Below are 27,523 nucleotides of genomic sequence, written 5' to 3' on the forward strand. Positions count from 1 at the left end.
TTATGGAAAGACTTTTGCTGTGATTATTTTTGTTGTTGTTTTGTCTTTGAATTTTTATTTCATACCACAATAAGGATGTTATGCAGGTTGTTTTATTTATTGTATTTATTAAATACAGAGCAGCATCATTATTCCAAAATAAAGATTCAACATTTGAGAACAAAAACAAGCCTCTGTAGAGATAAAATGGTCGTGGCTCCAGTCATACTGAGGCTGATTTAGTGGAGCATATTTGAAGGCAAACACGCACACAAATGGAGAACGTGATCAGGAGTGAAAGCTTTAGTCCTGTTGGGCCATAGCGACACAAAAGGCAGCATGAGGCCATAGGAGAAATGACACTTTCGCAGATTTGAATCAGCTTCGTATGTGTGTTTCCATAGTAATGACAGAAAATCCGATGGACAAGATGACATCAATCATTTTTGTTTCTGTCATTTGTTTAGTGTTAAATATGATTTAAATAAGACTTAAATTTGAAGTGTATATATACACACTTTTATTTATATATATATATGAAAGTGTGTTTTATATTTTGCTGTAACAACAAAACAGGGAAAACCTTATTATTGTAGCATAGTATCCACATTATATTATGTCTTTCTCTACAACAGAGCCAGGAACATGGACCTTTTTAAAGGTTCAGTGTGTAAAATGTAGTGATATCTAGTGGTCAAGTTGCAGCTGAATAACCCTCACCTCACCCTCCCCTTCCAAACATGAAAGAGAACCTGTTGTGGCCTTCAGGTAAAAACTCAAAATGAGTAGCTTGTCCAGTTTGGACTATTATATTTGGACATGGCGGCCTCTGTATAGAGGACTAGCTCCCCATGTAAATATAAAAGTTTTTAAATTTAAAGGGTCCATTTTAGGGTAAAGAAAACAATAATTTGTACAATTTTAGATGAAACACACTAGTAAAAACATCACTAGGCGTATTTTATATCCAATTTCTGCCAATAGATCCCTTTCACCTAAATCTTACACCCTGGACCTTTTTAAATCCATCTTAATGACTACTAATGGGATTTTAGGGATGTACACCTGACTGCAGTGTCAGGGTGACTGTGGGTTGGTGAAAGTGAAATGTCAGTGAAGGTTAACCCTTACATGTTGACGTTTTTACTCATTTTAACATCCTCAAACATACAAAGCATTTGTTTTGGAAATTGATTTATGATCATTTATAATTTTTACAGATTAAATTACCTTGTCTGTGTGGTAGATGTTGACAATTTGACAATCTGTCAGTGAAGCACATCTTGCTCAGCACCTGCTGGTTCATCACAGGAGGAAAAAGTCTTGTGATTGAAGAAGACACACTTCTCCTCCTCTTACAGTGTTTATCAGTCACTTTGATTGCAGCAGGATCTCTGGGGGTTTCTGATTTCTGAGCGCATAACCTACACAGACAAACCAAGCAAGCGACAGACTGCTCGAAAAAACAAACAACAACCTGTAAAAGTGCAGTTAAGCAGCTTACACCATTTTGGGCGATACCCACAATCACGCACACACATCCTGCCTCCACACACATGTTCACAGACATTACACGTCACATCTCACTGTGCCTTTGCAAGCAGCGTACCTCACACTTCCTGTGACTGTTTCACAACCAGAGAATGTTGTACACGTACACAGTTAAACTCAGATTCTTTCTTGCAGCCCAACAAACACACTGTGCATTGATTGTGCTGATACAAGCAGCATGATTGAGCGCAGAGTTGCTGTTGATAAAGTGATCCAGCAACGAAATCACTGTGTGGCCTCACTCACTGTCTCTGTGCTGCAGTGACTCTCAAAGGAGGGACAGGAGAAGAGGATGAGGACGAATGAGGAAGTCCTTCCGTCTGTGGTCAGGTAGCGGATTGGTGGATTGTCAGTCTCTTGCTGCAGAGGAAGCAGTGCTGTTTTGGGATTACATCACAAGGATTACTGTAATACGGTCCAGATGGGCCCCTGTTGTAACAGATTAGGCCTGGTTGATTGGACAACTAGAGGAGGGTGGGGGGTGCAAAGATCAAGTGATGGATGGAATCACTTGCTCCGATGACAAACCACCAATCCTGGTCCTTCACACAGACACTACGGAGCAGCAGCGCTGGATGTAATGATCAAAATTAAAAAACACAGATGCACATTGTGGCAGCATGTGCTCAAGCTGAACGGCTGTTATTTACATGAATGCGACTTAATGTTTTTTTATTTTCGATTAATCTGCCATCAAAAATTGTATACAAAATTAATAGAAAGTAGAGAGAACTTTCTGTCACAGTTTCCCAAAGCCTGTGTTTTTCTTTTTTGTTTGCTTGTTTTGTCCCAACACAACAAAACTGAAAGACATTATAAGAACATAACAGCAAATATTCTTATTTGAGAAGTGAACACAGCCCCAAATTTATTATTAAAATAGTTATGGATACATTTTCTGTCAATCAACAAATACTTTTTTATCAACTATTAATTTCAGCTCTACATAAATGCATTGTTAGAGTAAGTAAGTAAGTAAGATGTAAGTTCGTTATATATCTAAAAAGCTTGTGGTTCAGAGTACATCCTTTTTATGTGCTTGAAGTTAACGTAGGATTTTTATTGGTCCTCCACAGATTTCATACAAATATATCTGAATATATGCAAACAGAATAACAAATCCACACAGCAGAAAAACATGTCTAATCAAATTCTTTGTCAGTGCATCAAATGCCACCTCAGTAGGATGCGTTCTACTGAGTGCCATTCTAGTTGATAAATATAATTTTTTCTATTGGTATTATATGGGATTATTGCTGGTAAACTGTTCATGTAATTTGACAAGTAACAATATCAGACATGCGCTGCATCCAACTCCTCAAGTGTGAGGCCTCGCTGCTGTCATTAGTCGAGTCAGTGTCATGGTTCATCTGTCCCGGATTTCTCAGTTTCACATTCATCAGTGAGCTTGTTGTTCAAATGTGGAAAGTTCAGAGTTGCATATTATTGTATTGCAGTGAGGGGGGCAGAGCAGTCGAGTGTTACTAAGTGTCCAGTGTTACCTTGGGGGGTTTTAGATTTATAGCAGAGAGAGAGACCGGATTAACAGTAATCTAACAAATGAAGGAAATGCATGATGGGAAGGATCCGTGTGTGTGTGTGTGTGTGTGTGTGTGTGTGTGTGTGTGTGTGTGTGTGTGTGTGTGTGTGTGTGTGTGTGTGTGTGTGTGTGTGTGTGTGTGTGTGTGTGTGAGTGTGAGTGAGTGAGTGAGTGAGTGAGAGAGATTTTTCTATAAGAACTCATTAGATTCATGATTTAGTACTTTGTTGCTCTGGGAAAGACTTTACCCTGAACTCTTAAAGGGCCCCCTACAGGGAGCCTTTCTCATGTGCACAGTCTGCTGCACAGAACTGTATGGAAGCATGCGGCTACACGTGTATTTATACACATACACACTGCCTTCTCTGTTGACCAGTGGAGGCCTAAAGCTGGCTGTATAATGCTGGTTCTTACAGATTCTACTTGTTTACTCTGGATCTCTGCCATTTTTTTTGCTAATCAGTGGTATTTATTCAGAGCTTACGCTGTTTACTGAGAGTTAACTCCGTTTTCTCAGGGTTTTACACCATGTGGACACAAATTGAGTCTCTGTTGTGTGTCTCTCTTTGTGTGTCCAGGACCTGAACAAACGTCTGTCTCTCCCGGCCGACATCCGGATACCTGATGGTTACTTAGAAAAACTGCAGCTGAGCAGCCCGCCCTTCGACCAGCCGCTGAGCCGACGCTCCCGCAGAGCATCACTGGTGAGAGAGAAAGAAAGGGAGAGAGCGAGAGAGAGGGATACAGAGGAGTAGTCATATTTCTGAACTAGGTGAAGTAGAGAATAGAAAAGTAGATGTTAAGAGAGGAAGTAGTTAAGAGATATACATATATAAATAACAGCATCAGTATATGATGACCAGAGAACTACAGATAACATCATTTGACTCAGTTTTTAATGAAATTATGTTTTCCTTTGAAAGTCTTTTTCTGTTTTTGGTTAAACCAGCAAATTAAATAATCAAACAAATCATCACATAAAACTAAATCCAATATTGCCATGAAGAGGTGTTTAAGATCTCATTGTCCAATAATGGAGGCATTAATAGAAATGTATCTTTTGCATGTTTTTAGCAAACACAAGAATACAGTACATAAAATGAAAAGACCCAATATATAGACGGAATAACATTTCTGAGAAATACAAAATACTGTAGAGTAACATGAGTAAATTTAGAATCTAAAGTGTTTAGATCACACACAGCAGCCTAATACACCTAACATGTTTTAACTCAGGTCTACATCAGTATGAATTGTATGGAAGATGTGTATCATCTCATGATGAACTCTAAGTCATATCCTCATCTTATCTTACATTTAGTGGAGGAAAACGTGTGCGTACCTCCACACTGCAATGTAAATGTAAACTATTTGTTGCCCACCATTGAGCAATTCTGATATGAGAGTCGTGTGTAGAAGAGTGTGACAGAATCAGAAGGAAACGGAAACGGAGTGAATGGCAGGGAGGAGCTGCAAACAACAAGAGGATCTCACACCTCGACCATTATCTGTCTAACCTCATCCTCTCAGTCTGTTGTCACGTATTAACATCACACTCCAGAATTCACTTCATCAGCTGCCTCAATAATTAGCTTGTGATTTTACTTCCCGTCGAAAGGAAAACAGAGGAACACTGAGCTTCACTCATACACGCTCCCCTGCAGAGTGGTTTATAAAGCAAAGTCCTCGCTTGGCAATATTCACAATGTTCAACACCCGGTCCTATCAGCTCATCTGGTGCTGGTCCCTCTGGGTCAGTTAAAAATCTGGTGACCCTGCCTTTAGTTTTTAATGCTCCTAGTTTCTGGAAAAGCTTTTCTCAGGACTGAACATGACCTCCCACTCTCACTTAGAAAAACAAAAGCTGTTGCGTTTTATTAAAGAGCTTTGGATCTTAGTTATTAGATAATCTCTCTCTCTCTGTGCATGTAATAAAGTGGCTGTGAACTGTGTGTGCAATTTGTTCTCTCATATTAGATTTTTAGCACATTATGGCTTTAGCTACTTTTTATTTTTATCAATTAGTGCTGATTATTTTCTGTCATTACACAACTTATTTAATTCGATTAACAGCCCAAACCCAGATATATTCAGTATATTCACTTATGACAAGTGTCAAATCCTCACATAGGAAAAACAGAAACCAGCTGTTTTAAAAATGACTAAAATACTACCAACCAGACCACAACAGTTTTCAGTTGTATATTAAATCTGCTTTATAAATAAAGTTTTCCTTTGCATGTCTTGCCTATAAACAAACACTTTGTAAAAGCCAAAAGCCAACGGTCCTTTGTCACAACACATTAGAAGTGATGATGGTCGGGGGCGTGTGACCTCCTTACATCCCCCTCTGTTGCTGCGAGGCCGTCACAAGGATTTCTCGTGGTGTCTGTAAGCTTGTCATCGCTAATTCAGACGCCGCCCTCATTAATACGGTTTGTCCTTTTCTCTCCTCCAGTCAGAAATAGGATTTGGGAAGCTGGAAACCTACATCAAACTGGACAAACTGGGGGAGGTACGTGAGTGTGTGTGTGTGTGTGTGTGTGTGTTCAGTGTCAGCCTTGGACTCTTTGCTGTTTTCCACCAGGTGCTAATTCTCAGTGGCACTTGGTGACATATCGTGCACAGGCACATTCACAGATTTAACTTTTGACCCCTGATGGCTCAGACTGCAGCATCAGTCCAATCTCTGATCTTTCTCCCCACCTCTGTCCTTCTGATCTTGTCCTCCAGGGCACGTATGCTACCGTCTTCAAAGGGAGGAGTAAGCTGACGGACAACCTCGTGGCGCTGAAGGAGATCAGACTGGAGCACGAGGAGGGGGCACCGTGCACAGCGATCCGAGAAGGTACGAAGGTTGACCACGAACCCTGCAGCAGTCCCACAACTGACTCCACTTAGATTAGACGATAGAAGATTATATTTGTTTATGATAAAGTGCCTTCCACCACAGGGCATGTTTGAAGACGTTGATAAAATTCTGGTTGTTGTGAGTGTTTGAGAACAGTGACACTTGAACCAAGGTTCACTAATACAAATAATTGCTCTGTTACCACCACCCTCAAAAAGAAATGAAATGTGCTCAATTTGGAGTGACAGTGATGCATCAGCTGAAGGCAACAATATGTCTTCCATTCACTTTCACTGAAGCCGGCACGTCTAACACATTCAAACATGTCTTCAATTTTGCTGGGATCATCTTTGGACAACTAGATGTTAATGTTCAAAGATGGAGGATTAAGTATTTTGCCATTTCACTATGGGACTAAAAGATGTACAGCTTGTAATCACCCTAATCAATATTTATATGTATTAGTCATGTGACTGTGACATCACCTCCTAAGTGTGGGGTTGTTTTGTTGAAAGCAAGATGAGTGGGACATTATTTGTGTGAGTCTGTTTGTCCCTGTGCTGTAGGTTTATGTAGATACTGTTTACTTTGTAACTACTTAAATATTAGTTAAAAGTCAGGTTGGTAAGTTGTTTTCAGAACACTTTCTTTATTTTATTTGTTAAAATCCTCCTCCTTTAAGTCCCCAAAGCATCACTAAATAAAGTCGGACTAAATTAAATAATTGGTCGCCGTGCTTGTCTGTCACTGACCGACCTGCCTGCCCGTGTCTCACTGCGCAGCACCTAAGTCTTCAGCAGGAGGAACAAACAATGCTGAAACATACACGATGAGTCACGGAAAAGTCGGCTGTGAGCAGTTGTCAGTCAGTGCATGTTCATGTTTTGGGGGCGTAGCTTTGACAAGAGGGCTGATGGGAAGGGGTGGGATGTATCTGTTGTGTTTTTGCAAATGCACCATCCCAAAGCCTGCTCGCCTTTTCTGGATTTTCTAACTCTTCCACGCTTTCATTGAAAGTCTGAGACATTTGTGAGGGATGTAAGGATTTATAATACACATGACTGAAGTTGATCAGTGTAAACCCACCTATATGAGCGTTTAGTTTGTGTTTTAAAAAGTAATTGTTATTATAAAGTAATAAAAGAGGCAAGATACTTAAGTAAATAAAAGGGGATTGTACTGGTGAGATTAAAAGCTATCCCAGCCAAAAGAGAGAAAATCTTGTCTAAAATAACAGCAAATAACATATTACAGACAAACGAAGACAATAAAACTGAAATGTTTTATTCCGTATGTCACTTAATGCAAAAACAAACCACCCTTTTCACCTTTTTCTTTTCCTCTAGTGTCGTTACTGAAGGATCTGAAACACGCCAACATTGTGACGCTGCACGACATCATCCACACAGAGAAGTCGCTGACACTGGTCTTCGAGTACCTGGTGAGACCAACACATCCTCCGCCCTTCACTTCCTCCATGACTCACATGTTAAAATATGCTAAAACAAATATATTCTACATCTTTAATATTCATGAGCCTCAGGAGATTAGAGCTTGCTTACCTGCTGTTTCTGTGCCTGTAGCCTCTGCACTCCTCTGACGTCCATTCTCTCTCTCTCCCCCTCTCTCTTGTCCAGGACAAAGACCTGAAGCAGTACATGGACGACTGTGGGAACATCCTGAGCATGCAGAATGTCAAGGTGAGCTGCCGCAGGCTGCCTGCTGGCCCAGCCAACTTCAGCAACTTCCAGGACTTAAGTGGTTACTTACACTAACAAGAAACACTGTTAGTGTGCCCCCTGGTGGTGGAGTGTAGAAAGTAGCACTTGTTTTCTTAACCTTTTCCACAAAAACCTGTGTGTAGAAATGTTGTTACATTTCCTTTTTTGGACTGAAAAGATTTGAAGACATATTGTTATTTAAACACAAATGAAGAAAAACTTCTTGGATCAACGTGACACAAAACATTTGCTACTTAATCAACAGAGTTGCCCACAATTTCCACAAAAGGTCAAGGCACAAGGTTCAACAGATAAAAAGCTTTTATTATTGTGGCTACATGATTAAAAACAAGACCAACGCATGCTGACAACACACCGGATCAAACAGTCATGCACACAGTTAAGTGAATTAAGTCACAGCTTCTGTCACACGTGAGTTTACACAGCAACATCTGGCTCCCTCATTACCCCTGCACTCAACTCTCATAACCTCCACATCACAAATTATAGTAAATAAATCTGATATAGGAGTAAATTCTGTCAAAACCATACACCACTATTACCACTAAATACTTAGATATTATTGTAGTAATATAAGTAAGTAAGGCTTGGGTTGTTAAGAGCAGTAGTTCCTAAATTAGGGGCCGAGATCGCCTAGGGGTGTCACAAGATGATTTCCATAAATTAAATTTAAATCATTTGAAATAGCATATTTTAGGTCTATTTGTAACAAAAAATTACAATATATAATATTTAAACATAAAATAAAACCAACCACCTTTGGGGATAATGGGGCTCCCAAGTCTCTTGCAGCTTTATTTTGGGGTTTAGAGGGACCATCAAAAGATTGTGTTACCATAAGCATTTCATTTAAACCTGGTATTCTCCTTAATAATATTTCAGAAATAACATTCATAATGTTTAGTGTTTTAATTCACAACCACTGCATGAATCTGAGTTTGACAATAAGATCATGGTTACTTATCAGAAATGTCTCTTTCCTCAGATTTTTCTGTTCCAGATCCTGCGAGGCTTGGCGTACTGTCACAAACGGAAAGTTCTTCACAGAGACCTGAAGCCCCAGAATCTGCTCATCAACGACAGAGGAGAACTCAAACTGGCCGACTTTGGTAAATGACAAGAACTCACATTAAAGATTGAATGGAGATTTGAAATCTGCTTTATCTATATTTTACTACTGCATAACACATTGTTTATATTTCACACATTTCTGCTCCACAGGGCTGGCGAGAGCGAAGTCTGTGCCCACTAAAACATACTCTAACGAGGTGGTGACACTTTGGTATCGGCCTCCCGACGTGCTGCTCGGCTCCTCTGAGTACTCCACACAGATAGACATGTGGTGAGTGGGCCTCGCGCGCCAGGGGCGACTACAACTGTTACAAAACACGTATCACAATCATGGCTACTCTCCTCTTTCTGCCCATATGCCTACAGAAGATCCAAATATTTCTAATTTCAGTAAATTGTTTTACGTCTCTAACGAACACAGATTTTTAGAGGGTTTTTTTGTCGATGCTCTTCAGGACAGACGTACACAGAGACCTTGATGTGCACGTGCTGCTGATGAACACACCCTCGAGCTTTTATGGAATTTGACTTTCGATGATTTTTCCCGCTGCTTTCTCCACTCACAGACACAAAGCAGTCAGTTACTGCTTGACTCTGGGAGTTCGGTCTAAAAAGTTCATGCTGGTGTAACTACAGACGACCTGTAGAGTCAGATTGTGTTTGAAGCTTCATTCAGACCTAATCCCTCCTGTCTGCGTCTCCCTCACAGGGGTGTGGGTTGCATATTCTACGAGATGGCCGCCGGCAGGCCCCTGTTTCCAGGCTCCACGGTGGAGGACGAGCTGCATCTCATCTTCAGGCTGCTAGGTGAGTGCTGCCCCCTGTTGACCGGGACGCGATGGAACTTTGAATATGAGCCTTTAATCGCATTAACCCTGGCATGTAGCCCCTGTGGCAGCGTGAAAAGCCCCCTGCAGCTGCCGCCGCAAAGCCCAACTCTGACATGGTCGATTGAATGTCCCTCCACAGGCACTCCGACAGAAGACAGCTGGCCTGGAATATACTCTATTGACGAGTTCAAGTCCTACAAGTTCCCCAAATACAAGCCCCAGCCCCTCATAAACCACGCACCCAGGTAAACAGGGAGTATTCATACTCTGTTGTTATTTTATCTTTCTCTATCTTTTTACACCAGACATAGTGAACTACAGATTCTACCATGTTCTGGTTTTATTACATTTTTCAACTGTAAACAGCCTTTAAGTTAATGAACACTTCCCCTGACTTCTCTTCTCGTTAGCCCTCTTGTCATTGGCGATGGAAAAGAGCAAATGTTTCTGATCAGACCCAGGTATCAGAAGAGAAGAGCTTTTTCAGTTTGTAGTGAATGAGACATTAGTATTTGAGGTTTGTTTTGTTAGCATCTGGTGCTTTTTGTTGCTTCCTGTAAGGACATCCTGTGGAATAGTTGACTGTTTTCCTTCCTTACACTCGCCAATATCTGTGAGTGTCCCCCACTGCCACTGACCTCCCCTCCCCTTCCCTCTCTGCAGGTTGGACACTGATGGCATTGACCTGCTGATGTCATTCCTAAGAGTGAGTCTCTCAGTATCTGGCAGCTATGTCAGGACTGTATTTATAGAAGGAAGTGTATCCAGGCACATGCTCATTTGTATTCAATCACACACTAACTGTTCCTGTTCTTTTACTGACTCTATGTTTCTTAACTTCAGTACGAGTCCAAAAAGAGGATCTCTGCCGATGAAGCAATGAGACAGCCGTACTTCAGGAGCCTGGGGCCACGTGTGCTCCCGCTGCCAGAGAGTGAGTAATGAAATGGCAATGCAGTAATGCAGACTTGGCAGGCTCCACTAGGTACAACTTGAAGGATATTGCAGCGTGCAGCGGGGATCAGTTACAGCCTCGTAACATAAGGCACTATTCTCCTGGCAAGATGTGATTTCTGTCGCACTGACAAAATAATGCTCTACATGTTTGGCAGGCATATCCATATTCACACTGAAGGAGGTTCAGCTGCAGAGGGATCCCGGCTACCGGAACTCATCGTACCCAGAGTCAGGTGAGTTATAATGTTAATGCCAATAATCAATACTCACTGGCCTTCAGGCAGCCTCTCTTTTTTTCTATAGTTTTCATGTCCGACATCATAAAATACTGTCTCGTTTGACACGGTTTACACCATGGTCTCCTCCATCTTGGCTCACTATAGCTGCTTTCAAACATGCACTGCACTCCGGATAATCTCCTGACTTTCTTCAGAGGGGCTATATTTGTGAACCCAAATGTCCGTCATGCCATCCCCCGAGTAAAAATTCCTGACAATGTCCGACTGAATATATGTGGGTAAACAACAGGAGATCCTCTGCAGGATTCACCACTTGAGGACGTTTTTAACATGTGACAGAAGCAAAACTTCAAAAAGCAAAAAGAAAAGAAATATCTTGGCGGTGCCATACACGTAGAAGACATGGACGGAGATGTAAAAAGAGATCTTTTGGTGATAAGAGCCGATGCCAGTGTGCTGTAAACAAACAACATGTGACATCTGCAGTGAATGAATACGTCCTGCCTGCTGCTCCGGATCCCACCCGGACGCTCAGGAGATTTCTGTGTTGTTGTCTCTGAGCAGAGAATCTCCTGCTGCTTTATTCATGAGTGAAAGGCAAACTCTGGAGAAAGTCCAGACCTCGTTGTCCTGACATTCTCTGGAGTTCATGTCTGAAAACAGCTTATGAAAACTACAACCAATGACGGTCAACCACACAAATATTGTGGCTATTGGTTTAGGCTGCGACGCAAAAGCAAATGTTTCATTCACCTCCTGTGCTTGCACAGAATAGCAGGATTTCTGCAGGTTTAAAGAAGTTAAACTCTAGACTTTTTAAGACAGTAATGAAGGAAATTTAAAACATATGTCAAGTACAACAGACATGAAGGAGTATGAAGTCCCAGAGTTATACACTTTTCCATAATTTAAAGATATAGTCATGAAGCCAAGTTGAGAAGAACCCTGGAAACACCATGTAATCTGTCAAACTACAGGCAGAGACAGTAGGTATCTATAAGTATCTATAATCTTTCCCAGAGCCAAGCCGAGTGTTCTGAGTGTTTCTAGACTCACGTCAGTTCCACGTAGTTTTTTTGTTAGTTTTATTACAGCATGATAATAACTGTAAGAACTACAACACACAGAGACATTCAAAACATGCATCCCGCCAAAACTAATTTTAATGTAGCGTTAAGTGAATGTTAACATAATTAAGACCAACATAGTTTAAGACTCAGTGGAAACCCTGCATAGGGACGACGCTCAGATACTAATTTTGTTTTTTTTACTTGAGCCCACTCACCAACACTGTTACAGCTCGTGGAGATGAAAGTGTCTGATTATGAAAATCTCTTCTGTAAACTATATCAAATCTATAATTTATGTTTCCATTGATGTTTTTTCTCTCCTTCAGGCAACGGAAAGAGCAGAAGACAGAGTATGCTGTTTTAGACTCGCTGGACTCTTTTTTGTGACCATTTGGGAAGGATCTCCAAGCTGTACAGTCTCGCCAATGGATCAGAGATCTGAGATGGATGTTGGCGTGGAGCAGTACATTCATCGTCCTCATCATCCTCATCACCCCCTCAAACTTACTTGGGAATCTCATCCACAGTGCGACCCCCTCCCCTCTAGAAGAGACGTTTATATACTGTACATCTATATTTATTGAGAAGAGAATTTGCTGCTAAATCCAACTACTGTCTAGAATTCTAATGGGCTCAGTCACTTTAATGAGAACATGCAATGTATATAGATTTCCTTTTTTTTGTTTTTTTTTTTTTTTTTTTTTTGAAGGGGTGGTATTTTCAGTGGGGTTTTTTTTTTTCCATTTCCATTTTCATACATAATGACTCCTCCACCTCAAAGCTCCTCCTCGGTGTGAGTGGATGTGTACAGCTCATGTGTACAGCTCAGCAGACGTCCCTCCGTTCGCAGCACGAACGGAGGGACGTCTCTGTAGCAGCTCAAAGTGGTTTGATTCTGTTGCTACGGCGCTGCACAAAGAATTTGCGACCATTTGCTCTGAAGGTTTCTGAGGCCAGCTCTGATTTAATAACTGATCATTTTATCCTAACTGGAGGCTAATCCGAGAGAAATGCTGCCAAGCTCTGTGGAAAAAAATAAGAAAAAGAGATTTTGTTTTGTCAGATACTGGCAAAGAGTCATTCCAGGATGCTGTGGTCTCTGTTGTGACCAATGAACAAATGCAGGAGGGAAACTGGCAGCGTAGAATTATTAACAAGGGCATTAAAGGATTAGATCCGCCTCCTAAACAATCAAACTCGTGAACAACCTCCCTCATCCTCGTTCTTCCTCGCCTCAAGTCGGACACATTTTCTCCTCCGCTCAAAGAGGAGAAAGCGCAAAGTGAATTTCCAGTGTCGGAATCCGTGATGCTGCCTTTCCAGACGTGTTCTCCTCCTTTCTGCCATTCCCATCTCCATCAACTGTAAAAAGAAGAATGGCTCAAATGGCTATCTTTTATTTCTCTGGATTGCCTCTATCGTTGTGTTGCATGTCTGTTCTGTCGTAGGAGGAAGCACACGTTCAGGGAGCATAGCTGTAGTCCTGCCCCCAGTGAATAAGAAACTAAAGTCAAATCTATTTAACAGTGTTACAGGAGATGTTTTGTATGATATTCTTTAACTTTATTTGTCGATCATTGTTATCTGTGTGGGATTTCACTGCAGATGAACTCCCATATTTGAGCTTTTTTTTTTTTCCAGAGTAAAGAATATTAAATCTAATGTTTAAACAGAATCCATGGGTATTGGTTTTGATTTTCTTTTCCAGACACTTCATATTTTGTTTCAGCTAGACTTTTTAAAACCATAATAAATTACATTAAAGAACTATGTTAACTCTCATAACTCCAGGTAGATACAGCAGGTATCCATCGTTCACTCAGCTTTTCAGTTTTCTTACAGCGTCTTACTATCTGTAAGAACTACATCACACTGAGACATAACAAAACTCACATCTTACCAAAACATTCTCTTAAAAAAGCCAAATTTAGCAGTAGCATTAAAATAAACATTAACGTAATTAGGACTTACCTGAACATATTTAAGCCCTAGTATGTAATAGTTTAACATATGACGTTTTAAGGCCTAAAATTCACATCGTTAAATTTTACACCTTTAAGACCCTGCAGAAACCCTGGATAAGGGGTTAAGAGATTAAAAAAATTCAAACTAAAGTTTAAACAGAATCCACATGAGCATCCACGTCTGATTTTTTTCCTTCACATCTTGTTGTAGCCACAGTAAAACCTGAAGTCGTCAGTATTTCAGCATTCAATGCTTGGTTTATTGAAAACGACATGACGTTCTTCACAATACAAAAAATATACAGAATACATACTATATACCAAGTCCATTATAAAAAAAGAACATTACAAGCGTTACAAAGGCTTTTTTCATTGATTTGAAATCTCGTCTTCATTAAAAGATTTGTTTGAAATAAAGAGGAAAAATAGGACAACAAGGCACAGCCGGTACTATCGGAGAAGCATAGTGCATACATTACATACAATACCACACAGTGTGAAACCACCTGTTTCACACTGTGATGAACATTTAAGGAAAAAAAAATATTTTTTTTATTTTTAATTTTTTTCTTACAAGACTAAAAAACAACTGAGCTCTCTGCGCAGAATGAGTGGACGACTAGCCTTTTCTTCAGCTAGATACACGTCACTACTGTCCGTGTTGAACAGGGTCAAGTGGAAATGTGCTATACTTTATCACAAAGAGCCCGATGCCTCACAGACATCACGGCGTATGGCTTTTTTTTTACCAAGTGCTTTCCACCACTGTAATCTGAAGCAACTCAAGTGCAAAACAAAAAGGTGAGGTCACATACTGTCACAGGACTTTACTGAAGCAAAAATATTTGACAAGATGGGGGAAGAGATTGCTGCTGCTACTGATGAGGAGGAGGATGATAAAACCTTCAACAAGAGATGGATGAAGATGGGAGGGTTTTTTTCTTCGCAGACCCTGGATCAGGATTTGTAGGTGGTGGGGGACAGGAGCAGGGAGGAGGGTGTTCCTTCCAGGTTTGGCAGGGGGACAGGCATGTGTCCGTTGATTAGGCTGGGGAACTGTGGAGGAAGAGAAAGGGGCCGAGAGTTAGCGAGGCGGGGACGGACGCTCTATGAAAGCTGCTTTCCGCTGAGGAACTGCAGCATTGTCACCGCTCTGGTTTCCTGTTTTTTTTTCTTTTTCTTTTCATTGTACCTCTTCCTTTTTAGTCTCTGTCCCCTGCACCTCCACAACAGACGAAGCAGTCAACAGTGTTTGTGCACAAAGAATCCGGTATTGTGTGTGTGTGTGTGTGTGTGTGTGTAGGGGGGTGTGGTGTGGTGCATGTATGTACGTTTCTCAAATGAGGAGCAGCTCTCAAACCAGTCCGCCCTGTTCAAACCGGCTCCCCTGGGCTCAAACAGGAAGTATTCACAGGATTTCCTCTCCAGCTCACAAGCGCTGAAACAGGACACCTCTGCTGGACCTGCTCACTAACGCAAAACTAGTTTCACCACCGCTGCTATTTTTGCAGATCTCAAAAAAGTCTTGTTTTGTAAAGTCTCTTTGTCAAGTTAATAGACACAAATTTGAAGGTCGAGACCCAAACTCCTCATTTTAAAGGACAATATAGAGGCTTCATGATTATTTCCTGTTCGATAAAAGAAAAAAAATGTTCAATATCTGTCCAGGCTATAAAAACTGGTGCCAATCCTTTTATTACCTGTAATAAAAGATAAACCAGTTGTGTGTGTTTGACATTGGTTTATTTTAATCTGTCACAATCGTTATGCATGTAACTTAACAACTGCTGGGAAGAACGAGGGATTTTAATTTCACCTGCAAAGTCTCACAACTTCCTGCTGGGCTTCCAGTAAACAATTATCCTTTCGTGCACACCCTCTGTTCTCACCTCCTGCGTGTCCGTTGCTTCATGCCCACACCTGTCAGAGAGTGTGTGTGTGTATGTGTGTGCGGGTGTGTGTTTGTTTGTTACCTGGAACAGCGAGCTGTGGCCCTGCAGCCGGGCGGGGCTGAGCGGGGCGACTGGGCTCAGGCTGCTCCAGAAGTGGATGCCCGACAACAGCGGACTGTGAGCCAGCAACAAACCGGAGGGAGTCTGCAGAGGGGGGGAACACAGGAGGAGGAGAGTGAGGGAGGTTTCTTGTAAATGAGAAAAAAACAGTGAAGACAACATTTTTCTCTAAAGACAAACAGAGACCCACGGGTTGCGGAGCATTTCTCTGAGGTCCTCGGGTAATGCGAAACATGCTGAAATAGTAAATGGACGTGTATTGGCGTTTGGAAAAACAAACTGGCGGAGCAGGAAGGAAGTCTGTGCGGGTTTTTTTTTTTTTTCCTTCCAGAATACTGGGGTGACGTGGGGAGGCATGGTGGACAGTGGGGGTTGTTGCTGATCGGCGAGGTGGAGGGGGAGAGGGGTCCTCGAGCACTTGGAACGCCAAGTCGAGAGAGAAAACATGTGAAATCAATTTCTCCCTCTCTCCCCTGGTCTTCTTTCCCCCTCCCCCCCGACTTTCCCCGTGTCACCTCAGAAGTGAGCCAGTGTTGCGGAGGGACCGGCCCCGCTCCCATTATTAATGGAATTATTGGAGCATATGGCATCACTTAGGGCCTCTTCCCTGCTCTCATAGGTCGAGCTCAGGGAAGATTTCTGTAAATCGCTTGTTTTCTTCTGATCCCACTTTTTTGCGCTGCCCAATAAACAGATGTGTAAAAGCAAGTTTGTGAGTTCGTGGACAAACCTCTGATGTGGGAGGCTCAATTTCCCCTGACGCACCTTCAATGTAAACATATTGTTATTATTATTATAATACCTAAACCAAGGAGGGACAGTTTCATTTTGTTGGCTCGTTTCACTGAACTGATTATCACCAAACATGGTAGAAGGATGGAGCCTGGTTCTCAGGAGAACCAATTATATTTTGGTGGGATGCAGATTAACGGGCATATACAGTTTTATGATAAATAAATAATTTTAATTTTCAGACCACCTCCTCCTAGACGATCATGTGTTGGATTATTCGACCTTGGCGGAGGTTTGTGGTCTACTGAGAGCCACTCTAGTTCTTCTTATTATATTAAATTGAAATAGATCATTAAATATACAAATTGAGTAATGAAAGATCAAAATGTCTGAAGTGGGTTGAATTTAGCTCAAACTTTCTAGATTTGTGGCAGAAACCAACCGTCCTGTAATCTTGAGTCCATCTTCTATTAGTGGTCAGTTGTTTATGACTGGACAGCTAAAGACACTGACCGCTAACACACTGAATGAGCTGCACTACTCAGACATATTTCGACCAGAGCTTCTATTTGCAACACATTCTCGCAGTAATCCCCTAAAATAAAAACAAACAGTTACACATTATATTCATATATATAAATCTAAATTTGCTGAATTTGTTCAAACGACGTAAAATGCCTTCATAACATATTTTAGCCTAACATACCACTTCACCTTTTTGTTACCTTCCCCTTTCTGATTCTTTAAGCAACTTCTCATGACTCAAGTGATTTTTTTTCCTTCCAGCATCACGCGCCGGGTTTGTGTCGGATGTTTGTCGCTGTGTCTCTCAGAACTAAAGGACACTGACGTCATGCTCAGGACGGATCCCATCATCCCCCCATCGCCAACCAGACCACCGCACAGAGGGGATGGAAACAGATAACATCACTGAATTATTCTCTTTCTTTGTGAGATTTGATTATTATCGGACTAACTACTTCTGCTGTGGCTGGCACAGAGACATCATCTCTAGTATGCCTTAAATTATTGAGAGCAGAAATGAGAGAACTTGTATTAATGTGTCCCTGGGGAGCGATGGGGCGGATGAACATGAGCAGAGAGAGAGATCAGGTTTATCTCAGGTGTGCAAAGGTCGACTGACCCATCAGTGACTGAATTGATTTCATCTCTGAAATTAACATAGTGAAATGTCTCAGTGTACACTGATTAAAAAAAACTGGACAAATAAACAAGATTTAAAACAGGAAAAAAGAATCAGGGAATCTTAAATCCTAAATTGAATCTGATTTCTTCCTCATCGTGCAGCTGAACACACTCATGACGTTCATTCAACAGTGGAAATCAAATAATGTTGAGACAGTTCGTCCCAACTCTGCAGCAGAAGTTCCCACTAATATGTTGCACTTGCAGTTTGCTTTTGGGTTTGGTCCTGGAGACTGTGCTGCTCTTCCATCATGTGCTGCCTCCGTCTGGTTCTGTTTGTCCAGTGTTTTGGATCATTATGTTGCTGTAGGATGAACCACTGACCAACCAGTCAGTCGTGGTTCTGTTCTTTTCCCTCCCTGTCCTGCCGGTAATATACAGCACTACTTCCTGCAGCACGGTATTGCCCTAATGATCCATCAGAGGGAGTCGTAACAGTTTGTTCCAACACAGTCTTTGGATGTAACCAGCCAAGAAATTGTTTGCACCTACATTCAAAGCTTCATTTACAGCAGCAGAGAGGCTGCAAGTTAACCAGTTTCTTAATCTCTGAAAGGTTCATTTGCACGATCTTTCAGTTTTTGCTTCCGTCTTTTTTCCCTAAGTACAATTTAAGGTTATTCATTCCTGGAATAGTGGAGGTTTTCTAAAACATTTCACTGGTCAAGTATGTTGGGAAACATGTGCTGGGAAACACTTTGAACTGCTGATCATTGTCCAAATGACTAATACAGTGAAAATGTGGAGTCAGTAAATTATCTGAATCATGTTTCTGGAAAAGAAAGAATCAATCCTCTCATACCTGCGTCCAACATGCTGCCAAGAGGGAATTTTAGATGAGTAATAATTAGAGATGCACTTTTGTTTGCACCAACCTGAATCTGGATATCTGCTGTTACCATGATTATGATCATTATAAGCAGTAGTAGTAGTATTTGTAAGGTTCTACAGTAGTAGTAGATCTCATGAGTTCCACAGTAAGAAGAGAATCAGGACTGTTTAATAACTACTTATGTCTGTGAAGTGATCCATAGTATTTAATCCATTTGGGCTGAGACATTTAGGCTACGTGTTTAAAACTGCATTATTACGTATTTACAATTCATCAAATCATCAGGCTTTCGAATCCGGATCAGAACTGTGACGTCAGTCCGATAGTGAATCGTGTTACTATCTGCACTCAATACCAAAACTGGATCTGTTCTGTCCGAACTGAAACCATCACTGAGACGAATCATCTCACCTGTGCAGTGAAGAAGGCAGGAGTGAGGGAGCCGGACGGGAGTGCTGGGCTGTTGAGGGCGATGGAGCCGATGTCGCTCCCGGCCAGCAGCAGGGACGGGGCGGAGATCTCCAGAGCTTTGGGCTTTTTGCTTTTTGGTGGGAGTCCATCTCCATGGTTACTGTGACTAACAGAACTACTTCTACCACTGCTGCTGCTGCTCCTCTTCTCGGGAGGCTGCAGGGCTCGCTCCCTGTGCCCAGAGGAAAGGTTGAGGGGCTGGGCGCTCTGGTCAGAGTCCTCCTCCTCTAACTCTTTGACAGCGGGGCTCCAGCTTCGGCCCGGCTGGGCGTGGGGGGAGGGCGGGGAGTGGGAGTGGGAGTGAGAGGGGAGCCTGGATGGCCTAGGGGAGATGTAGGACTCGAGCTTGGCGGAGGGAGGGGAGCTCCTCTCATTGGCACCAAAGCGAATGACCGAGCGCGACTCGTCCTGACGCTCCCGCAGGGCGCGCAGCAGCTCGGTCTGGTTCTGCAGCGAGCTGATGCTGAAGGAGGAGTAGAGACCCGAGTGGAGGTAGTCGTTGCGACACTGCTGCACCCCAAGGGCAGCCAGGGTCCTCCTATGCACCTCCTCCTCCCCTTCCTCTTCCTCCTCCTCCTCTACCTCAAGCTCAGGGGCCTCTCCTTCCTGGAGGGGAAACCGTCCAGAGGCCAGGCCCATCTCCACTGCCTGCGGGTCCATCTTCAGGATCTCAGGGAAGGACACAAACTTATACACAAACTTCTGGCCAATCACCTTCTTAATGATGTTCTGTGAAACAAACACACATCAGTAATAGTGAGAACGTTACAAACAATATACAGTTATGTAAAACATGATGACATTAAGATATTAACGCATATTGATTATCAATGTTTCAGTCCAGAGAAGGTAAACGGCCTCACTAAAACAGTTTGTGTGTGTTCCGGTGTGTTAGAGCTCTATTGTGCGTTTGATGAGAAAGAGGAAGTGGACGTGTCTGTCGGGTTGACTGTGGTTTCAAGAGAAGCATAACAACGGATCTGTTGTTGTTCTACACCATTTCACATGCTGCCTTCAGGTCCCACCACCTCTAAAAGCTGCTGTGACATGATTTGTTGTACGACCACACGGTTCTACTTCCTGTTCTTGATCAGTGTTCAGCTTATTTCACCTTGTCGTAGTAGTAGCGCAGGGCTCTGCTCAGCTTGTCGTAGTTCATGTTGGTCTTGTTCTTGCGCAGGCCCCAGAGCTTGGCCACTTCCTCCGACTTGAGGAGCTTGAACTCGCCGTCCGTGGACGTCCAACATATCAGGTGCTTGTGGCTCTGGTCAAGCAGCAGCTGCAGCAGGAACTGCCACAGGGTGATGGCACTGTCCATACCTTCAGGAAGACAGATCAGTGTGAGCAATTGGACTCAGGCACAGAATATGCAACATCAAAGTTCTCACTGGTTATTTTTTAGGTAGTTTTCTGACAAAAACACCAAAACTACATGTGTAATACTAGTTCAAGCATCCAAGAACAAGAGGAAAGCAGCTCTTTGCATCGCCTATGCCAGTTATTATCTATGTTTTATAATTCAGTCAATTAACTGTTCACTCCTCAAACATATCGCGTGTTTGAGGAGTTGGTTTAGAGCAAGAGGAGCTGATGTTTCGCCTTAATTAAATGTCTCTTTACCTGATTTTCCGCACAGACTAAATTATGCGAGTGGCTGAAGAGGGACAAGCCTGTTTAAGCTCTAACATGTGGTGTAAGAAAGAGTAGAGTGCTGATGAATAGAACAGTGTGTGTTAAAGACTGCAGTGTAATGTAGCAGCAGCGGGCAGAAGAGAGAAAAAAAAACACACATATAAGGAGGAACAACAGCTCAAGCCAGAAATATGCTGCGGTTCAACCTGGCCCTCTCTCCACAGGAAGTATGACTGGCCCAGGGTGGGTTATTCCTTTAATAGAGGAATGTGCAGCCTCGAAGCTCCTGTCTGCCTGCTAGCAGCTCACATATTAATAATTTTGTTTAAGAGAGGAGGGGCTGTTTCCGCCACCGCAGACTGTAGCACCACAAAGTGCTGAAACGGTTGGTGGATTAATCGATACGTCAACAGACAGATTGACTGGCTCAAAGTTATTAAGCCAATTGGTCAGTAAGTCATTTATTGAGCTGAAATGCCAATTTAATATGTTTCACTTTTGGACTTTCGATCAGACAAAACACGCAATTTGAGCCAAGACATTTGAGAACCGCAGAGAGATGAAAACTGGTCGGCTGCAAACTTCAACCCTGTAATGAAAAGCACGGGCGATGCATACCCTGCATGTGCACTGTATATAACCCATTCAGCCTTTTTTGTATTGTAATAATGCCATTTCATAATGAGATCCTTATGAAAGCATTTATACCATATAATGAAAAAGGCTATTAGCTATAGATTATGTCTTATATGTTGGCAAAAGTAAATGTATTGCTACGATAAATGACATCATTTTCTGACTTCCCTGTGATAACATATGATGGGGAATAATTGTATAGTCACAATTTATTTCTGTTGAGCTTTAACCTTTAATCAGCTACAAAGGTTAATCATCTGGAGATAATGTCCAAAGTACTATTACCACCAAGTTAGGTGCAAACGTATCCAGGCATTGTTGAGTTCTTTTGTACGCACACACATACACAGATGGGCAAAAGCCCTGCTTCCAGCTTTGCCCATGGGTAGGTCAAAACTGTTGAGTAAATGCTTGATCAGATTCAGTTTGTGGAAATTGGGTTAAAACATTTCTCCTTCGAGCCGAATTTGCACCTAAAGACATCAGCTACTGAGCCACTACAGTCCTCAATCTACCAAATGAGCTATCGAAGGGATTTGACCACAATTATAGTTAGATCGGATTAGTTGGATTGATAGACTTTAGTTCTACTGGTTCCTTTATCTGATATTTACTGTTTCATCTGATAGTTTAGCAAATTTTAGACTCAATTGAATTGATCTAATGTTCTTTGTGTCAGACATCTTGCTTCTTTTGTTAAATACAAAAGGAAGCAAACGTATAGTTTTTTCTACACATATAAACATGTAGTTTTTTTTATTTCACAATATAAAAATATTGTATTGTATTTTTGTATTACACATATTTTTGTCTATTTTAATATTCACATAAAAATATTGATGGTGTGGTTTTGGCGACAGTATTGAAAATTGTCCCCCTCCTCACAGTCCTTCATATTGATGAATCGGACCTCTTAGTCATCTTGTGTTCTCTTCGGTCTAATCTGTGGATGTGCCTCTGCAGATAGTAACAGATTAGTTACTGATGCTCACAAAAACAATGATAACAAAGTGTCCATTCAACCACTTCATACAGTATCTCTGTCCAGACAGGAGCGAGAGGGAGGGAGGGCTGAACTCACTTCCGACACACGCTATCCCCTGAGTTTTTTATCTGCCATGTGAAACTACAAACCTGTCAGAGTCAGGACTTCCTCCTATTCTACTTCCAAGGACAAATGGTGAGCAGAGGGGACCCCACAGCAGGGGATCGTTTCCCCAGTCCTGCCACACTTCCCACTAAACCCCGGAGGAAGAGGGGTCAAAAGATCCAATCATTGTCCGGTTTTCGCAGCTCCACCCTGTAACCCTCTCTGAACCCACACTTTGGCTTTTCAACCCTTTAAACTCCAAAAGTGAAGCTCGCCAACACAGGGCCAGTGAGCTGACAGGTCTGCAATTAGGCCAGAAGGACTTATAAACATTCACCTTTGCAAGATGCTGCAAATAGCACAGTGGAACTTTGAAACACCCTGCAGTCAGAAATACCTCAGAGAGTGACCAGCAGGAGATGTAAGGAAACAAGGTGATAATAACCTCACAGCTGACACACTACGTGGATATTAGAGTGAGTGGCCCAACACAGGTCACACCGTGTCACATCATCACATTTTGGGCTGCAACAACACAGATCGTGATAAGATAAGTTGATGTGATGCTGATTGGGTCATATGAGAAAACCAATGGAACCAACGTTTTATGCGTCTTGGATCATAATTAAGGGAGATATGGGAGGTTATAACTTGTATGGGTACTCAGTAACTTTGGTCCTATCTTCCTTATTAGAAGTCACAGAGAAATTGTTCTAATATTGTTTTAAAACCATTTCCCAGCTCCAGCTGAACACTATACTGCCCAAATCTAAAAATAACAGCATATCTATATTTCAAAATTGGTCAAACCTTCACCAAAGTTAGTTGATGATGTCACCAAGACCTCCAGAAGGTTTGGTCTTTGAGTCATTTCTGAGATGTCATTACTCATCTGAACCTCTTCCAATGTTATGAGTGATCAGTGTGTGGTCAGGTTCATGCAAAATAACAATACACTACTTTATCAATGGGCTCCCAAGACATACAACATCTCTGGCATCATCCATTTTTAAGCCAAATCTATTGCAAAACTGAACTTGTGAATGTTGAGGTGCTGCTGAGCCTCTAAGAGTGATGATGAAGTATAATGGACAGAGACAGCCCCAATTATACCTGCAGTCCTCCACAGATCATGGTAAAACTCATCCCAGGAATATCTCAGGGACACTGTTGGTGTTCTGCCCGGGGACGAGGAGCCCTGCTGCGGATGCTCTGACTGACGAGCCTCGCCGTGCGCACAAAGCCGTCCACTGTGTTGGCTGAGCGGAAACTCCTAATGAGATTAGATGGTGTGTGCAGACATTACTTAGCCATGACTAAATCTGCTCTCTTCCTGTTCGCAGACGGTGGAAAACTCAACATTGGCACATTAAAATGAAGCCTCGAGGACAGACTCCGAGGCTTTGTGCTTTCTTTGCATCGCGCTGCGTCTTTTGTTTGTTTGCTTGTGTGTTTTGTGTGGCGAGGTTTCAACACTCGTATCCGGGAGCTGAAAGTTGCGGCGGCTCTTTACGCACAGCTCAGCGGTCTGGATCGCTGCTCTGCCCCACTGACTCATTTTCAAGATGTTGCTCGGACCGGAAGACGAACACAAACCGTGCGTAAAAGTTAAAAAACGCGTCCAGGCGACCCAAGTAGCTTAACACCAGCTAAACATGTACAGTCGAGATGGCTCAAGGATAAAAAAAAAACAAAAAAACGAACACGATCGCGTTATTTCACAGTTTACATCCCGCAACAAGGCACCAAAGCGCAGTTCATCACACAGAAAGAGTTGATTTTACCTGATCTCTGACGGTGTGTTTTCCCCCCGAGAAGCGTTACGGTGAGCCCTGTGTGATTCCTTGTTTTTCCATGCTTTACTTCTGCTCCTCACAGTTGTGCTGCGCTGAAATAGGATCCTGGGCTTTTTCTCTTTCTGAGCAGGAAGTTGGAGCAGGCAGACACAGAGCCGGCTCACTTCCTCTCCCCTACGATTCCCCAGGCAGTTTGCCGTCTGTGTAAACACACTTTTCCTCCCCTCCTCTCCTCCCGTGCCTGCCCGCTGACCGTGCGCCAGCAGTGGGCCTGCTCACACAGGATCGGCACACATGGTGATACAGAAACTCCGACTGCCCATAAACTGACATCATCACCATCGGTCCGCAGGCGAGCGCGCTGCCTTCACGTACGCCTCGTTTACTTTCAAGTCACAGGCCAAGAGCGGAGTCGTGTGGTTTGGGGTCTATTACACGTTCACTACTGCGTTATTGTGTGTTACTGCACCAAACGCGTATCAGGATAACTCCATTTGAAACTAGGATGGCCCTCAGTAGAGCTCATACCGCCGCCAAGGCCCAACAGTCCCCTTAAATTCAACCAAGCTTTCAAAGTCCAAATTTGACAGACTCATTGATATTAATCCTTTAAATGTGTGAGATTTTTTTTAATTAGGATCTGTAAAAACCAATCATATCTCACAATGTTAAAGAAAGTGATAGGTGTCCAAGATCCGCCTATTTGTGGAAACCACTCCAACATTTAATGGCTTCTTTCTTGGCTCTTCCACCAAGTTTTGTGGAAACCAACCAACCAACCAACCCACCCACCAACTAGACACAGACAAACAAAAATTATGACAAACAAACAAGGGATAACCTCTTTGGCAGAAGTGAAAATGATGCTTTTAATTGTCATGTATTCCTGAGGATAGGAAAATACAGTTTGACAGGGGTTTGGGGGAATTAACGCTACAAAAGACACATTTGAATAAAATGAATAGCAAAAAATCTATACAGTTATATGCTATATAGACGACAATATCTTGCATTATGCAAATGATATGTCCAAATATTTGTGCAAAAAATAGACATCATTATTTAGCGAACTGATATATAATGTCACTTATACTATAATGTCAGTCCATCTATCCATCCATTATCTATACTGCTTATCCTCTGAGTGTCAGGAGGGCTGGAGCCAATCCCAGTGTGTATTGGGTGATAGGAAGGGTAAACCGTTGACAGGTTTTTAATACAATAATAATAATGTAAAAAAATGAACATTACTTTTTGTACTTTGTTTTTAAATGTTTTATTGAAAAATAATAAGTATACAGGGTTTCATTTGAAAAAAAGTCTGCTGTGATTTAATTTATTTTGTTGAGGTATTTTGAATATGTTTGTCAATATTGACAAAGACTGGTGATTAGCTTTTTTACACAAAATACCAAACATCTTGATTTAATATTTTATTTATTGCTTCTGTGCAGGCCAGACACACTCATTAGTCTGATTAGGCTTCCAAAAACTGGGCCTCTGCAGTAAGATTTTGAATGTGATTATATTTTGGATTTTGGAGCATTTTTGCCTTTATTGGATTTCAGGGACAGGCTGGACGAGCAGAGGGAGATAACATGCAACATAAGTCTTCAGCTGGCATTGAACTGGGGATATTGCAAAAACAAAGCGTGAGCCTTAGACTTGGTCCAAGAGACGGTTACATTTAGGCAGACAAGTTTTAAAGTAACATTTCATCTCCCCCTCATATTTAATTCAGTGAATATCAGCTTTTATGGTCCTATTTATGGTCTTTGATTCCTCAAATCGTTTGTTAAGTCAGAACACAGTTTCTTAGTAGGGGTGATACCACACCAGAGATCTGCTGTAGGACACCAATTCATGTGTTGTATGATGTGCATCCCTGTGTAGGTCACGCAGTGGAAGTGAAGCAATGAAACTGATTCCACTGCAGCTGCAAGTCTGTAGAGCAAATATTTGTTTGTTAAAATATTTTGCAGACTGACTGACTGAACTTAGATTTTGTAATGTCTGCTTGGTTTTGTTATGAAACAGCATTTAGTCTGTGATGCAAGAACAAGCCTATTTAATCTAGTCTAAAAGAGTCTTTTGAGATTAGCTAAAGGTTTAAGTCAAGGTAACGCTGTCGGTCGGACAAGTGAGATCTGTAAAGGTATAGTAAGCAATTCTGGAGAGTGGCTTGATATTTGAACTTCACATCAAAACATATGCACCCCCTCTTATCAGTGCTCCATCATAAGCTCTCTTTAATATAAAAACACAAACACTCGGATACAAATCATCAAACAAATGACATGCACACAAACACAAAATCAAAACACAACATAGAGTAAGAACTGCCAAGAGGTAGCCGTTTATATTCTATTAACAAGACGACACTGAGAGGACCACAGGTTTATAGCTAAGCCAATAAGGAAGATGACGTTACCTTCCACAATATTAAATTATCTGTGTTTGCAACACTTGTGAGTTTAAGTCTTCATTGCTTGTTTCTTAGAGCCAGCACACCAGCTGCACACAATCACAACTCTTCTGCTACTTCTCATTTTGTTTAAATTGACCTATTGTGTATTTTTGCAGCACACAATTACAATAACTAATTGGACTAAAGTTAGCTGGAAGATTATTTGCATCTGTTGTCCCTGGGCAGACAGATAATAACATCAAACCAACAGCATAGCATAAAACTCAGTTAGGACTAGCTATAAAAACAACAGCAAATGGGAAAAATACTGATACCTTTCAGTTGGCACATGCTCACAATGACATTAAAGGGGGCTTGAGCCCCTGCCTCCTTTTCTTCCTTGAGGGAAAGTGCCCTTTTTCTGGGGTGCTTTAAAAAAATATAAAAATAATATTATACTCCTGTTTGTTTACTTTGTGTTGTTTGATTCGCTCCAGAGTTTATGAGACATGTTTAAACCTGCTACACAACACAAGACGTAACGTGACGCGCACAGTCAGGACATCAGAGTTAAGATGCAGCGCGTGTTTTAACTTCATTGTTGCAGAAGAAGCGACGTTCCGTTTATCTAAAAACATAAATATGAATGAATCAGGTTTTTATTAAGACCAGTTCTAAGTTTGATTGATTAGAAAGCATCAGAGGAGCAGAATCTGTTGTTGACCAGTGCAGAGTGATGCACCTCAGTGCAGGAGCGCTGCTAAGGGAGGCCAGACGGGGCCACCTTGATACAGTAAAGGCTATAATCAGAGTTTGTACTTTTAAGCCTTAGCTGCAGCACACAGGTCTAAACTGAATAAATGTTAAATGAGTGTGGAGAGCACAGACCACTGTCATGGACTCACTGTTGTAGTC

At 41.9% G+C, this 27,523-nt stretch overlaps 2 protein-coding genes across 3 annotated transcripts in view; one reads left to right on the plus strand and one right to left on the minus strand.

Moving 5' to 3' along the window:
• The window catches only part of LOC118110247 (cyclin-dependent kinase 17), a 32,140-nt gene extending 18,635 nt beyond the window's left edge, over positions 1-13,505 (plus strand). For both annotated transcript variants that reach the window (XM_035157954.2, XM_035157955.2), the window contains 13 exons: positions 3,649-3,774; positions 5,529-5,585; positions 5,804-5,918; positions 7,268-7,362; positions 7,559-7,621; positions 8,649-8,772; positions 8,885-9,005; positions 9,444-9,541; positions 9,704-9,809; positions 10,228-10,270; positions 10,408-10,498; positions 10,677-10,754; positions 12,157-13,505. In XM_035157954.2, the coding sequence (XP_035013845.1) occupies positions 3,649-3,774; positions 5,529-5,585; positions 5,804-5,918; positions 7,268-7,362; positions 7,559-7,621; positions 8,649-8,772; positions 8,885-9,005; positions 9,444-9,541; positions 9,704-9,809; positions 10,228-10,270; positions 10,408-10,498; positions 10,677-10,754; positions 12,157-12,194 (1,155 nt within the window). In that variant the 3' untranslated portion in view covers positions 12,195-13,505. The remainder of the gene's footprint in view (positions 1-3,648; positions 3,775-5,528; positions 5,586-5,803; positions 5,919-7,267; positions 7,363-7,558; positions 7,622-8,648; positions 8,773-8,884; positions 9,006-9,443; positions 9,542-9,703; positions 9,810-10,227; positions 10,271-10,407; positions 10,499-10,676; positions 10,755-12,156) is intronic.
• Positions 13,506-14,029: 524 nt separating this feature from the next.
• LOC118110249 (ETS domain-containing protein Elk-3) lies at positions 14,030-24,532 on the minus strand. The gene is made up of 5 exons (XM_035157957.2): positions 24,190-24,532; positions 20,159-20,367; positions 18,988-19,776; positions 15,768-15,890; positions 14,030-14,850 (listed from the first exon to the last, which is right to left on the minus strand). The coding sequence occupies exons 2-5, from the start codon at positions 20,363-20,365 to the stop codon at positions 14,752-14,754; spliced, it is 1,218 nt and encodes a 405-aa protein (XP_035013848.1). The 5' UTR covers positions 20,366-20,367; positions 24,190-24,532; the 3' UTR covers positions 14,030-14,751.
• Between the last annotated feature and the right edge of the window lie 2,991 nt (positions 24,533-27,523).

The sequence above is a fragment of the Hippoglossus stenolepis genome, chromosome 5, assembly GCF_022539355.2.
Source record: "Hippoglossus stenolepis isolate QCI-W04-F060 chromosome 5, HSTE1.2, whole genome shotgun sequence".
In the NCBI taxonomy this organism is placed as follows: Eukaryota; Metazoa; Chordata; class Actinopteri; order Pleuronectiformes; family Pleuronectidae; genus Hippoglossus; species Hippoglossus stenolepis.